We start from the raw sequence: 15,899 nt of genomic DNA, 5'->3' as shown, positions 1-15,899 counted from the left end.
TACGCCCTGTTCTTTTTTTCTTCTTCTTTCTATAGGATTTTTTAGTGAATTTCCAAACTGACCCAGGTTATCTTATATCTTTTTATTTATTAAATTTATTTTGATAAATTTTTTAATTGATTTTTTTTTTCTGATTTTATCCTTCAACATTATATATGTTGAGAATTAATTTTATTTTTTAGTTCCATCTTTCAAAGTTAATGTTTTTTTTTATACTAGTCATCATATTTTTTTTATTTACTTTCTATTTGTTTATCTCGGTCTTATCACTTAGATTGTAAATTTAGTGGGTTGGCTTGATTTTTTTTTAATTTAATATTTTTTATGTTTTGTCATTCAACATTATGTTGTTTTAAGATTAAGTTTTTATAATATTTTTTTTTTATTCTTTGAATTGTAAAGTTTAGTTAACTTGCTTGGTTTGTTTAGATTTTTTTTGTCTTTTTTTTTTTGGATGTTTGGAATTGAACTCCAACTATTACATATTTTGGTATGCTATCTCAAGTTATCATACTTTAGCATTCTCATTTAAGTCAGCTCAAATCAGGTTTTTTTTTTTTAAAAAAATATTTTTTCATATTTAATTTGTTTGAATTTTAGTTTCATTGTTTTTTTTAGTTTTATCAATATTTTTTTAGCTCAACAAGGTTTATGCGATTGCATCACCGACTTTTCCCCCCCGGCATTCAGCTTAACACAGGCCTACAAATAATCTAGCTCACTCTATTCTTTCTGCGAAAACAGTTTCAGTGGTATAAAAAACTTCGACTCGTTTCGAGTCGCAGACCAAGTTCATTCGGCTCGTTACATTTCCAAATCCCCCCAAGCACCGAGCTGGAAAAGGCAGCAAGGAACAAGGCGAGGGAGATCAAACATAAATATTTAACGATTCTGAGACCCTGGAAACCAGGTCAACAAGGACACTTTGGTGAATACAACTACCACAACAAGGGGACATAAGTCTGACAATCTGGATAACTTTCAAATCGAAACTGGTTTCTCACTCCTAAGGGCACATCAGGGATGGAAAACTACAGGGTGGTTCACACACGGCCGCTCATTACCATTATCAAGGACTATTTATCAATTTATGATAAAAACAGTGACGAAAATAGACTTCAAATAAACTCGCCAAGACATTTCTCATAGAACAAAGAACTAAACATAATTCGAAATCAACATACGAGATGTCCAATACATCTAAAAATCTGATCATTCTATAAGATACGCAACAAAATCCTTAAGGAAAAAACACAGAAATCAAAAGGGGATCCACACTGAACTAAGATCGCCACTCAGGAGGAAGATTGAGACTTCTTTGACTTGCTGGTTGCTAGCTGGGTCTCAGGCTGCAATACAAGTACACAATTAGAAAGGTCCAAAAAACACTAGCATATTAATTAAACCATCTAACAATCAGAAAGAAATGAATTTACCTCTTTCTTAACTGGCTCTTCCTTTTCAGATAAAGTCAACTCAATGTGGCAAGGGCTGGACATGTAAGCTGGAAAGGAAAAAAAAGATTCCTGTGAATACAGATGGAAATGTAATTGTAAGATTAACTAATACCAATCTAATCAAAACAAGCTTACGATTAATTCTTCCATGCGCCCGATAAGTACGACGTCTCTGCTTCTGTGCCTGATTCACCTGGATGTGAGAAATGTAGAGTGCATCCACATCCAAACCCTTGACCTGGAAAAGTAAGCAATGTCAGTAAAATGGAAAGCAGAAGATGATGAGACAGTGAAGACAAATAAGAGGATAGATATGCCTCAGCATTGCTCTCGGCATTCTTGAGCAAATCCAGGATGAACTTGGCAGACTTGGCGGGCCATCGTCCTTGTCCGTTAGAGTGCCTGTTCTTTGCTTGTGCAGTGCGCCCAACTCCACCACAGAAACGTCGGAATGGAATGGCCTGTTTGTGAGCCATAACATCTTCCAAATACCTCTTGGCCTTGACCAGAGGCAACTTCCTTAGAGCAAACGCTGTCTCTCTTGTATTCTGCATGACATTAAAATGGATGCAAATGTCAAAACAAGCTTAGAAAATCTATCAATGGAGGAAACATAATTACAATCAAGATCATCCAATGCATGTTATGACTAACCGGTTTTTTAAAATGCAGTACTTAAAGCAATTGAGAGGGCTAAGCTAATCAGAAACAATGGTCCGATCATCAATGGATAGAAATCAATACAGCTATAAAAGGGAACCAACACTTCAAATATGCATGGAGAAACATCAATATGAAAACCAATGTTACATCATTTACTGAACCTTAAGCCACCAATAACAACAGAGGTTCACCCAATAACAATGCAATTAATGTTCCTGAAGTTTACAAGAGCCCTGTTCACAAAAAGGCAACAAGACCCTGCTTTTTTCATCAGGATAAGAATCAGAACAGAAAAAATGGAGGGTTTTTTTTTCGATTACAATCAAAACATGTCAATCAATAGACATAATGAAGAAAAACATCCAGTGTCTCCATTTCTTGTTGATGAAATATTCAAAAACTCATTTCTCATCTTCCACATGATCTTATTTACCAGGAAAGAGATTTCCTTTATCCTTAATTCAAATTGTCAACAACAGATGATACAACTAACCATACATGAAAGATCGGATAACCTAACCAAAGCTTCATAATTTTTAAATTTAAGACTTAATTGTCCAAAAAAATAGATATAGCCACAATATTATATAATTTTGTTATGTCATTTCCTGAAGGATCGGGGGAAAAAACATGTAATTCACCAGCTTCTACATCAAATAACTCTTCAACAAAAGCAAAATTCAGGTAAAAAATCATTTAACACCAGCATAAGCCAAAAGGTGTATATTAATTAATTAAACCTATACAAAAACTATTCATTTAAACAAATTTTTAGTAAGAAAAATGTGTCATCGTTTACTGAACCTTCAGCCACAGAGAAAAAAAACAGAGGTTCACCCAATAACAACGAAATTGATTTGCCTGAAGTTTACGAGAGGCCGGTTCACATGGGCAATTTTTCATCAGGTTTTTACTAATAAATCAACTTTTTTTGTTCCTCGGATAACAACGGCCATACAAAACAAAACCAATCAAAACTCTACACATAATACCTTGAAGTGAACTCTGAGGTCAGAGCCCCTTGCCTTGCAAGCTGCAAAAAAATCAGACATGATAACAACAAGTTAAGATCTCCTTCAGTGATAAGCACGCTCGGGAAACCCAAATGGAAGAATATTAGTTGACTTACATTTGGTGGGGTTATCAGGCTCTCTAGAGTACTTCACCTGGGAAAAGAAAAACAAGGGACATAATGTCATTTAGTGATGTGGAGATTCAATGTAAGAAAGAAAGGAAAAGAGAAGCGGTGGCGTACCATGGTGGCTGCACCTTCTGCCTTGTCGAAGCTGGAGAGACGTTGAATTGGTGGCTCTAGCAGAGGAGAGGCGGAGAAGCTGCTGAGTGCGGTTTATATAGGGTTTCTAAGTGAAAGAAACCCTAATTCCTGCTGCAGACTGACTTCAACGCTGCTCCTTTTGGGCTTGGGTTTTTTTTTTATTCAGCTTGTCTTCTGAAGCCCACCTCTTTTTCTTTTTTAGGTGTTGAGTAGATTTCATTTGAAAGACATATTTTTTTAGTATTTTTTAAATAATTTTAATATATTACCATTAAAAATAAAAAAATATTTTCAGAAAAAATAATATCAGGCCAAATAGGCTTTTAGGGTACATAAAAGATATAATAGCCTACTAATTAAGAAGTGTTTTTTTTTTCTTTTTACATAAGATAATTCATGCTTTCATTCATACTTTTTTATTTGATGTCAAAGGTTACATCTAAATTCTCTTCTGAACGATTTTAAAGCTACATCCCTATATCAATATAGTACATTGAAGAATATTTAATAAAATATTTAATTATTGATTCCAAAATTCGAATTCAAAAAAAATTAAAGAAATATACTTAATTCGAATTTGAAGCCTCTTTAGTTTCTTGTAATTAAGGAGCATCTCCTGGTAAGAATATATATATATTACTAATATTTTTTATAAGCCAACGAGATTTATTGATCAACCAGCTTGCAGTCAAGTACACTCATACAACGGACATGGCTGACATTAATCCTATCCATTACTTGCTTTGTTTTTTAATTGTTATTAAAATAGCCAACTCAAACAACTATTGATATCCCAATTTTCAAAAGTTGCGAGTTGAAGAGGCTCAGTTTGCTAGAACCTGAAACCAGTTGAAGATGATTCGATTAATATTGGTGTTTGTAGTTCTTGGTTGATCGTTCGTCGAACTAATGACAGCTGAAAAATGGTGTTTCAGGCTATAATGTATTGAAGAACAACTGATGATAGCTGAAAAATGATGTTTTAGGCTATGTCTTGGAGCACAACAGCTTCAGGATCATTGGCCATGCCGCTTTGTAATTTTCCGCAATTTTAATTTTGAACGATATTTGCTATGGTTATCATTTGGGTCTATATAATTTTCGGGCAAACTTTATACACTGGAAGTTCAAAAATCCAGAGGATTAGAAAATGTAGCTGGACATAAAGCTAGAATAAGCAGTGACATCAGCCCAGTCTGGGAAAAGGCCTTTCAACCTCTGTGCTTCATCATCTAAAACTTGGTCTACCACAGCAACTTCCACCCTTAAATCATCAGAACTGCTGGCCTGTTATTTCCAAAGAGAACAGAAAACAGAATTGAACTGTGTAAAAAGATCATCTTTGTAGCCTAACCAAATCAAAGACAGAACTTTACCTCTAACCAGAAAGTCCAGTTTGCTTGGCTGGATCCACTAAGTCTCAATATGTAGGATGGCGGACCACCTTCCACTGTTTCAGGATCTGTGCGATTTCCAGGGTGATTGCTTGTACAACAAAGCAAAATGCTCATAAGTAAAAGTGGAATCTTAAAATTTCATACCTGGAAGCTTGTTGTCTGCAAATGACCAGCTTGATAAAGGACCGGTGATGTTAAGGACTGCAACCCAAACCTCCTCCAAATCACTAAAAAGACACAACGTATGAAGATAAAAACCCACGCATCTGAATAAAAATTGTTAAAAAAGAAATCTATGCTCTAGGATATAACATACGCACACAAGTATTCATGAGAACACAAGGTTAGAAAAGAAATCTATGCTCTAGGATGTAACATACACACAAAGTATTCATGAGAACACAAGGTTAGAATTGAATTTTAAACTGAACTTTTTTTAGTTGTTTCACTCCTATGCAGTCAAATAGCATCCCTGTTGTAGTCACTCCAAGTTTTTTGCCCCATGTCTGGGATTTATTGAGCATCTACCAATTATCCATTAAACATACAGTGCAAAAACACATATTTACCCGATACATGTATATTCAAATCAGGCAAGAAACATATAGACAGTTTGTTCATTTGAAAGAGCAGTAATTTTGTTAAAGCAGCATCGAGATCTTTCAACATGGTCCCATGGTTTCAAATGAGAGGGTGTAGCTGAGCTAGACAGCATACCCTCCCTCACCTGGAATAATCCAGGTTTGAATTCCTCCCCCAAGCAAGCACACTGCGCTACTGTCAAAAATGCCCAACAGTTACTTGCTGAGCATACAGTTGAACTATGAGCATACCCACATCCTATCCCTCCAAACTGAGGATGCACAAACTCAAAGAACTAGATTTTTGGAGCACAAAACAACTTTTCATGCACTTCCATGATCATTAGTTCATTCTACTTACCCCAAGGAAAATTCCAAGTAAACTCTCCGAGATCTATCGTTAGAGATGGTATGTGGCTTGTAAGTAGATAAGTAGGGGAAATATCTATATTGTTTAAAAACACCATCACTCCTTGCAGGGAACTTTAAGCTTTGCGAAAACAAAAGAGACACCGGAAAAATTCCCTGCCAAAGAAATTGAAGAAAGAAAGAAAGTTACACAAAATAAAGGTTTATCTATGGATTTGAAGGATTTACAATCATTATAGAACATGTAATTCAAAACGAAGTAATTTGCTCTTGCTGGGCACAGAAATTAAATCTACTGCTCCAATGGAATTTGAGAAAACCTGACATAACTTATGAGTTCAGAATAGGATACCGCCCCCTGTATGTTTCAACAAGGCTGTTATGAAAAATGCCCCAGGTTGGGGAGAGAGGAAAGATAAACAAATTAAAAGGAAATTATCACATGCTTCCAGATTTAAACCACCCATCTGCTGTGGATGCCGTTGCAAGTTCTATAATTTTTGTTGTATCTTGACGAGGCAAAAGAGCGACCTCAAAATATAAATGTGACATAGCATTAGCAGCAGACATCAAGGGCAAAATTTTCTTACCAACCAGGTCTCTCGGGGAGACATATCAGCAGTTTCCAAAGATAACTCTTGGCCCATATGCAGTCCCTTTGCCACTTCAGGAGCATATTTGAAAAGAAATGTTAAAGAATTGGAATCTAAAACAGAAAATCCATAGCTGGAGTTCACAATCCTATTCGCATCTGTCAATCAACACAAGAAAAAGATGTTTTCAGGCAAGGTGGATGAGAAACAGGGCTTTAGAAATCAGAACAAATCAAGAAGCCAATAACAGAGCTAATAATTGAACTCTGTTCCTATTCACACATCAATTGCTGTCCAGCAGTTCTAACTCGCTAAAGTTTTAAACGGCTTTAAAGATCAAGTGTTCTCATCTTCATACCTGTAGTAACAAGTGTATGCTGAAAAACAACCCTCTTTGGTGCAAGATTGCTGTATGGAAAGAACTGAGATGACAAAGCCAGAGCAAGCACACTAACATGCAACAAGAGCTGCAAGATTGAAGACCGAGCTAACCAGTGACTACACACAGGTATTATTGGGCCCACACACAAACCAGTTGCAACGCCAATTGTTGCTGCCACGAAAACATCAGCAACATAATACCCTGCAAATACGGATCTAATAATCATAATCCACTCTTCACTTCGGAGCATATAATTGATGCTTAACTATAATCGTACAAAACAACCATAATGATTCTTCAGTAAATTATTGACTACTGGAAATAAAACCACCCTGAGGTGTGGCATACTTGAAAGTCATCGGGACAAGAATACAAAAAAGAAATTTTAAAGAGATAGGTTCATCATCCTCTTTTAGCCATGGGGAAGTTGCAAGTACAAACATATGATATGCAATGAAAGCAGTCAATAATAAAGTCTATTCAACAAAATGAAATGCTATATCAAGAATTCTTAATATTTGAACCTAAGATAGAAAAAATATATAGAAAGGATAATTCATTTAACAATCAGTTTGAAATTACTAACAGGCCAATTCTTCCTTTTTTACACCTATCCAAAAGTTCTCGACAATCAGCACAGCGAAAAAAAAATACCAGGATCTCTGAGTCCATGAATTCAACAAAAGGTGAAAAGAGTATTGATAAACCTCATGTAGTATGCAATTTGCACTTACTGACAGTATTATTTATACAAAATTCAATTTTACAGTTAAAATGTGAGAAATGAACAAATATTGATTCAACAGTTTTGCCACTGTCTCAAGTTCAGAAGAAAAACCAGAAATAATCCAATTGAAAAGGCAGATATAAATGACATCAGAGTAAATAGTCAGGAATACCAACCATAGGGAGGTGGGAGAAAACCTATCATACCCATCTTCTCGATCAAAAATTGGATTACAAATCCACTAAAATATGCTGAGTAAGTGAGACATGGAATTAGAGGTATTACATAAAAAACTGCTGGCCTGAAAGAAAGAGCATAAGTCAGACCATTTCTGTTTATTTCACTGCCATTTACCACCTTTTTTCCGATTAGAAAGTCACTAAAATACAGAGAAAAAAAAAAAAGGACTTTAATGTGAGGAAAAAGAGCAAAGAGACAACAATCTATGGTTCCATTTGGCATGCTATCACCATTAATCTCCTGCAAGACAGTTTCAAGTCTTCTTGTAAATAAAAAGAAAAAATGAAAGAAAACAATTAAAAATAATAAAGGAAATAAGTGCCACAAGATCCGACCCACCAAAGAAAAAAAAAAACAACAGAGAAACAAGGTGTGAACTCTCAAAATGTTCCAAAGTTCTAAGACATGCCATCAACAAGCTGCACTTTGGATCCAATGAAACAACAGCCCAAAACATGAGCAGCAGACAACAACATGATGCATTTCAACAGAATCAACAGTCAATTAAGTGGATCACAAGGACCGGTTCTTGAAAATAATTCAGCAATAGAATATTTGATATTGTCTTTCAATTAATTGAAGCCTCTTCTCACAAAGTTAACATTGTAAGGAAGGACAGCTTGATGGCAACTGTTGTGTTAGGGTTCAACATGATGTGTGTTGTAAAGAAAACTGAAAGACATTTGAAGATGACAACACGCCTATCTTCCAAGGAGGCTCCAAAACAATGCTAAAGGGTTACTAAAATGGAAGTCCAGCATACTTGAATGGTGAAAAATCAGCCAGAGCTTATATTTTGAGGCTACAACCATTGCAGTATACTAAAATTTATTAAAAACTCGTCAAAGGTAAACGCCTCGCATACATGGGATACATAAATAGACATGAATCACCCAAGAGCTGATATTTTTAGGCATGCTTCAACATTTAGAGAAAAGATAATATTTCAAAGTAGCTGTAAGAGATATTAACATCTTAACAAATTTAAGGAGTCTCCAAATACAACATCAGAAACCAGCAATGAGATACATGCAACTTCTACATGATAAGCAGATGGGAAGAAAAATTCAAGCCAACATTAACAAGAAGGAATTTGATTGTGATCCATCAAAATCAGTACCTGGGTGATTGATGATGATCATAGGACTTGACAGATAGGGAAAAGAAGATCCATGCAGGAAGCATAGATGCCAAAACAACAAAGGTGAGAAACCCTCCACCGAGCCCAGCTACCAGATAGGCCTGCCTTTACTATAGTTAGCAAATTTTAGAAACTATCAAAATCTAGAAGCCACAAAGATTTCTTCTAAATAGTAAACTGAATACCGAAGTTATGCAAGCATAAAATCCAAATGCTCCCCAAAACCTTGCTTCTTCAGATAGAGCCTACAAAATACACTCCATTTCAGATATCTGCTACCTTCAGTGATGGATGGTGCTCCTGCATTAGATTTAACACCCATCCAGACACATACACAACTCCAGCAAACTCCAAGTAAGGCATAATTCTACCAAGCAATTTAAAATAAGGGGGGAATATATGATTAGCCATACAACGCAAATCAAAGAGTCCAATGAATCAAATCACTAACAAATGTGGTGGGATTGCATATTTTATGGAAAGTTTATCTTATGAAGATTGCAATTTGACCCATTAAAGGGGAGTCTTGGAAAGAGAATTTGGAAGCAATCTTGCCATTCTACCTTTTAACATGAAGTTGCATGTTGTTCTCAGGGCTCAAATCGCAACCTTGTTGGTTGCAAGCCACAAGTTTATTTTTACCATTGTGCCAAGCAATGACCCATAGTTAACATCATAAGGAAAGAAACAAACTTTTACAAGAAAGAAGTAAAACATGTCCGTCATTCATATAAAGTAGCTGATGCAATTCAAGAAAACAGTTTTCATTCAAGAAAATAGTTTTCAGCAATTCAATTTTGGAGAACTTTTTATAATTATCAAATATCCTAATTAGACCTAAGATTACAATTAATGCTTTACTTTTCAATGAGGCTCTATTAAATGAGAAGCTCAACAATACAGTAGTCAAAGTAACAATTTTGGAGAACTTTTTACAATTATCAAATATCTTAATTAGACCTAAGATTACAATTAATGCTTTACTTTTCAATGAGGCTCTATTAAATGAGAAGCTCAACAATACAGTAGTCAAAGTAAAGAAAGTGACCATAAATTGGCCACTGATCTCTACTAAATGCCACGCATATCAAATGTTTGTTCATCCTTAGCAATCAGAGGACTCTTTCCCCATTTATGAAAACAAGTTATCTTCTGATCATGTTTCTGTATTGGTTTTCAATTCCAAATAAATTGGTTTCATCTTGTTTTCTCATATTTTGATGCAGACTTGCATTCAGATCAATTATTTTGAAATTTCTTCGCATTGGTGAAGTCAGTAAATGTTGCTGCACAACTTGAATACCATATTAAATGGCATACTCACTCTTATTAGCAACCAAAGATATATTCCAAATGAATATGCAACCTCGAATGTAAAGCTAGAAAAAATCCTGATTTGCAAGCACTTCTAGTCATGTGTGTTAATGTAACAAACTTGGCATGCATAAGTAATCAATTGAAAATTATATGATATCTAATTGTACCTCTGATTTATTGATGACTGAAACATCTTGAGAGGGGGGGGGACAACCCCAAACAGTTCTTGGAATCAGCAAACCAACAATTGAGCTTGGGACAAACATCAGGAATGCCAGGTATGGACGTGCAAACCTGCATTAGAATCTTGCATGTCAAAGAGAACCACGACCAACAGTTATAATGTCATCCTCTAGCTACTTCTGAGTAACAGAAGACATTCATGGTGTCCCATGGAAGTTCCTCATTATAACATCATCATCCTATAGAAGTTCATATTTCTGTTGAATACAATGAAACTACTGAAAAAAGACCATGACCAGCAGTTATGGAGACCCCACGCTCACAACTGGTGAAGTTTATCCCATTTGAAATTTCAGGGAGAATAAAAGAAAAGAAACAGAGAACAAACTCACCAGCTCATCGCATAACTAGTGAAGAACAGTCTCACAGTGGCAAAGATAACTGGGAAAATAATAGCCAATATAATTCCAGCAGCATGGAAAAGCATTCCTTGAAAGTAAACAAATTCTGAGTATTATTCACAAAATCTTCAATATGCACGTCTTGTGTTGTGTGTATGGGGTATCAGAGCATGGAGATTCAGATGAAAAAAATTCATATAGAAATCAGCAGTAGAGAGCTAACCTTTCACAAAATCATAGAAGGTTGCGAAACAAGAACGTGACCTAGAATCCCAAAAGTGCAAAAGGAATGGCATGACAAGAAAAATGACAGTGGGAATACTATGAAGTACCAGAGCTACCCTTCTTGAATAGAATATCTGGAAAAAAAAAAGCATTAAAGATATAAGGACAATGTTATGAATTAATCAAGGTCATAATAAGATCACACAGTGAGTCATAAAGAAGTTAAAATTTAAGTACAAATAATGAAATTGGATAGAGCAGATATCATAAATTTTGCAGCATACAATGAACCATGATAAGAAATCAAAGAAAACAGCCCTCTCATCCTTGTAGTCATTGATTGAAGCTTCAAGATATTCTCTTTCTCGAGCACTTTGTAGCTTAGAAGAATTTGTGAAGGCTTTCAGGATGCTGAACAAATTGTCTCCACGTGCTTGCATGATCCCAGGCCTGGTGTGAGTACATGCAGAGGCATAAGAGGATGCGTTTAAGAATAAAGTGACAAAAGAATTCCAATGAAATATTTATATGACGAAATGGCAGAAGTAAAGCATACGGTAATTTGTCCAATGTATCATAGGATGTATGGTAGTAATAACCACCAAGAAGAAAGATAATATCCAGGCTTGGAATGTTTCCGTGATCATGGGAAAATATTCTATAATCTGTATCTCCAGGAATAGCATGAAAGACATCCTACACAGAGAAACACATCACTAGAATTGAAACAATTAAATGCAAACAGCAGACAAGCCCAGCAGATAGCTATTGGGATAAGCCACATTAATATGTTAGGAGGGTTTTATACTGGCCCAAATGATGTGAAACAAAATTATATGAATGTTATTTGTTTGCCTGTTTCCTTTACAAGTAATCATATAATAAAACAATCATCAGAATGTTTTGAAGTTAATTTTCAAAACCAAGAAAAGAAAAGAAAACCTGAACAGCACTATGTGCCATGGGATATACTGCAGACTCTGCATATACTTGAGAAGGCCAAGACCCAGGTCCAGATTGGCAGACTAAATCTGTTAATACAACAGTATTCACATTAGCATAGAGTAGCAGGACCATTACACACAACTCAGGACCATTAGAAAAAGTAGAAAACATATGTTACCAACTAACAACAGATAAAGTTTCAATTCATTTCTTATATTTCCATATCTGGCAGCTTAGGAAGTGAGTGATGTCTAGAACATGGTAAAATCATTATGATATTATGTGAATTTACATTGAACTAACTTTAAGATGCTTCCTGGATCAATCATGAAGGAAGAAAAAAGTTGTGTGTCATGTAGTTCACAGGCTGCTTTACATTTTCTTCTCTAAATCCTGTTCCCTTTTCTCCAAATCATTGAGTCAATGTACCATATGCAATCTAAAAAGGCTGAAGAAAAGTAACATTCAAATTGGATCACATCCTACCAGGACCAGATGTCCCAGATGCTTCCACATTTATAGAAGCTCCAATTGAATCACGCCACCTATGTGTCTTCATGAAGCCATGTGCGCCCTGAAACACCATAATCAACCAACCTCTGTTAAGCTTGAAAATGAGAGAAGTAAAATAGAAAATACCTAGTGAAATAATGGTCTATTAAATGTTTTTTTTTTACTAGATATTTGTCGAGGTTGGCTAACAAAGTAGGAAAAAGAAAACTGCATTCAATATCTTCAGAAATATGATTGGTCCACAATAGAAACCTTGACACAACAAGTGTTTTAAAAAGCTAATCACATAGTAATATTGCTTGCGAATAGATCCTATACCAACATAAAAAGTTCTTCAGCGCCGTTAAAAAGAAAAATAATGGGCCGAGGAGGAATCCAGCCCGATTCTGCAGTAACTCTAGCTAATTCCAGCATTGATGCTGCAAAACAATCAAACATGCAAAATGAAATGGCTAAGCATGAAAATTCATAAGCAACAAGTACGTTTGAGATATTTAAGGCAGCCCAAATGGTTAAGAGATGTAATTTACTCACCAACACATGAACCACAATCACCAGCTCCTGGTGAACCAAGAGGACTATCAAAATGGCCATTAATTAAAACAGACGGGTCAGTTTCTTGCGAATCTGCTGATGATATCCTGTCATTGAGTAAAAGTTAGTCCACAATGGTGTTTTCCAAAAATGTAAGATAAAAATACAACCTTTTTCATGTCACAAGGCATACACATTATAGCCAATTATAATACCACATGTAAAGTACAAGCGATTTAAGCCTTTAAGGTTTAGATGTGTGATGCATCTTATCTTCGGTGTGATGCCTAAGAATTCATAGGAGTGATTTCTATGAGCCCGAGAGTGATGCTAGGTTTGTTTTCTTCCCTTTTAGCCTACTTGAGCCTAGTTCCTTGTTCATTTACATTTCTAGAACACAACCTTAAGCTAAACACACCCCATTACCCACCTAAAGCCTATTTTCCCATTTCCTAACCTATCAATTCTGTAACTAATAAAACATAGTAGTTAGGCACTGAAGACCCTGCATAAAAAACATAATGTGATACCTTTATTATTATTTTCTGAGGTAAGAAGAAGAAAAAAATTAAACATTTTCCCATCACATGATTCAGCTTCCTGGCTTTAGTTCCAGCAGTGAACAGCGAAGTTTTAAATGTCTGATTCCTCTAAGTGAAATTTTCCATGTTGCACTAAGTTACTTACAGATGTATGCATGCAGTCGGAGAACACTTTGGAGTGTGAACACCCATCCGAACAAGTAGGGTCAATAGTTCAGCATTTAGGCCATGACATTTTGAAACAAAAAAATCTTTAACCCAGCAAATGACAAGCTAGATAGTCTCCTGTCACTAGGCTCACCTACCAGCCTTGGCTTTGATTGTTATTATTCCTACCAGATTCGGTGCTGGATAACTTATATGTAATAACTCCAGGACCACAATATCTTGACAAAGGTATATGGCCCCTTCCATTGAAATGGAAGACATAAATTACCTTAGAGGATGTAAGAAAATCCCACAGAAAAATACCGGTCCCCATATGAAAGCTAACTGTAACTACACTCATACTTAATGGGGAAAAAAGTCTCATTCCTCGGATGGTTCTAACTAACAACAATTGAACGTCAGGACATGAAACACAGACTCAAACAGGCAATAGAATTTCAGCAAGAAGTAAAGAGATTACCTGGCAACAATATTTATATGGTTTCTATAAGCGAAAGACATGCTGTGCCCTAGAACTATCATATTAAATGTACCATTAACAGCTGCCTCTTCAACCTCAATTCTGAAAAGTTTAAAAAAATGACAAGGGTGAATAAACCAAACTCATAGTTAAATTCTCTCTAAAAAGCGAACCATACCGGCGAACCTGATATTGGATTCAGCTCTCTCCTTTAGCATTTCTAACTGTTCTTTAATATACACTGCCGCTTTTCTTAATCCAGGACGCCCTTCCTTTAGTTTTTCGAAGTCAAAGCCAATTAATAGATAATTAAATAATTATATATGTGCAAAGACAGTGGGTGGGGGGGGGGGGGGGGGGGGAGGGGGGGGGGCTGACCTGACGGTCGTCTTTGGTTAGAACTGCAACATGTTGGATGGCTCTGGCCTCGGAGAAGCGATCGAGAGGGGCGTCGATCTCGAGAGGCTTGATGAATTTCATGTGAATTGCGGAGTAAACAAGAACCGATATGAGACTGAAGATGGTCGCTAGAAAGAAGAGGAATTTGAATCCAGATACGTCTCTTGAGCTCAGCCTCAACGCCATTTCTGTATCTCTTTTCCCTTTTTCCTGTGGAAATTGTATTCCGACACTGGAACGGAAAACACAATGACAAGGAATTCTTATATTATGTGTGCGTGTGAAGGAGTTGTAGGAGTTTAGCTTTTACTTTATTTTGATGCTTTAAAAGTATTTTTAAAAAAATTAAATTTTGTTATTTTAAATTATTTGTTTATTTTAAAATTATTTTAATATACTAATATTAATAACAAATTTAAAAGATATATTAATTTAATTGTAAATAAAAAATATTAAAAAACATGTTTTGTTATTATCTGCCGGTAATAAATTGAGATGACAAACTAGGAGTATATTTGAACATGTATTTGGGAGTTTGATTGTAATTATTTTTAAAAATCTTTTTATTTAAAAAAATATATTAATAATATTTTTTTATTTTAAAAAAATTATTTTTAACATCAATATATCAAAAAAATTTAAAAATTTAAAAATATATTAATTTAAAATAAAAAAAAATTATTTTTTTTAAAAATACTTTTCAAATACAGTCGTAAACACACTCTAAACAGCCAGTTGGTATTCCTTTTCCTTCTCCACTACGTCAACGTTTGCTGGTGTTGAAATTCTGTGGGCTAATCTTATGGGCCAGAGCTATGTTTGTTTTGGGCTTTAATTGCCTGAAAGACAAGCTAGAGCCGAACTCGAATTACACGTTGCAAGAACAGCTATAAAATAACAAATGAAGATTTCAAAATCACCCTTTGATTTGATGGAATCATGCAATTAAATAACGAGTGGCTTTCAACGACCTAATTTGAAGAGGAGTTATTTTGAATATTTGGAGTTGTCCTCTTTTTTCTCGCCAAGGAAAAAAAACATGGAATCTATTAATTTATTTCACAATTACATTCTTTTTATACCTAATAATTTATCCCAAATCGGAATATAGGCTTTGTCAAATTTATCCTCAGGCCCTCGTAATTTTATATTTTGAAACATTATGTACATCTAAGCCCTTTACTTTTTTAAAAATTCAATATAAACACTATGTTTCCTAATTTACTTGATATTGGATTCTTCATTTTTTACTTTCGTTATAATCAAATTATTATCCAAAATTGACATGCATAGTTTTTTATATTTTTGACAATGGTTATGAATTCATCTAAGTATCTTTTTTAAAAATCTTATAGAGGATAAATTATTAGTTTATTTAAGAATATG

General features: G+C 35.0%; 2 protein-coding genes across 5 annotated transcripts; both read right to left on the bottom strand.

Annotated features, from left to right (window-relative positions):
• Positions 1–1,114: 1,114 nt before the first annotated feature.
• Positions 1,115–3,482, bottom strand: LOC105137459 (60S ribosomal protein L17-2). Its single transcript, XM_011043199.1, has 7 exons — positions 3,376–3,482; positions 3,250–3,286; positions 3,113–3,153; positions 1,775–2,005; positions 1,593–1,695; positions 1,437–1,504; positions 1,115–1,349 (listed from the first exon to the last, which is right to left on the bottom strand). Exons 1-7 carry the CDS (start codon positions 3,376–3,378, stop codon positions 1,296–1,298), a joined length of 537 nt encoding a protein of 178 aa, XP_011041501.1. The 5' UTR covers positions 3,379–3,482; the 3' UTR covers positions 1,115–1,295.
• Positions 3,483–4,236: 754 nt separating this feature from the next.
• Positions 4,237–14,823, bottom strand: LOC105137458 (endoplasmic reticulum metallopeptidase 1-like). Of its 4 annotated transcripts, XR_844588.1 has the most exons (22): positions 14,493–14,822; positions 14,301–14,386; positions 14,115–14,216; positions 12,945–13,051; positions 12,729–12,829; positions 12,384–12,471; positions 11,895–11,983; positions 11,509–11,648; positions 11,237–11,402; positions 10,951–11,086; positions 10,719–10,815; positions 10,311–10,437; positions 9,012–9,071; positions 8,806–8,927; positions 7,622–7,746; positions 6,695–6,919; positions 6,334–6,494; positions 5,736–5,899; positions 4,938–5,020; positions 4,773–4,858; positions 4,478–4,683; positions 4,237–4,317 (listed from the first exon to the last, which is right to left on the bottom strand). XR_844588.1 is itself a non-coding variant. In XM_011043196.1 (21 exons), exons 1-21 carry the CDS (start codon positions 14,697–14,699, stop codon positions 4,540–4,542), a joined length of 2,595 nt encoding a protein of 864 aa, XP_011041498.1. In that variant the 5' UTR covers positions 14,700–14,823; the 3' UTR covers positions 4,416–4,539. The 4 variants fall into 4 exon arrangements, 3 of the variants coding, with proteins under 3 accessions (XP_011041498.1, XP_011041497.1, XP_011041500.1); XM_011043196.1 differs by lacking the exon at positions 4,237–4,317 and having other exon boundaries at positions 4,416–4,683; positions 12,966–13,051; positions 14,493–14,823; XM_011043195.1 differs by lacking the exon at positions 4,237–4,317 and having other exon boundaries at positions 4,416–4,683.
• Between the last annotated feature and the right edge of the window lie 1,076 nt (positions 14,824–15,899).

The sequence above is a fragment of the Populus euphratica genome, unplaced genomic scaffold, assembly GCF_000495115.2.
Source record: "Populus euphratica unplaced genomic scaffold, PopEup_1.0 scaffold81.1, whole genome shotgun sequence".
NCBI lineage: Eukaryota > Viridiplantae > Streptophyta > Magnoliopsida > Malpighiales > Salicaceae > Populus > Populus euphratica.
The sequence above is the reverse complement of the archived record's forward strand: the minus strand, read 5'-3'. Positions and strand labels throughout refer to the sequence as shown.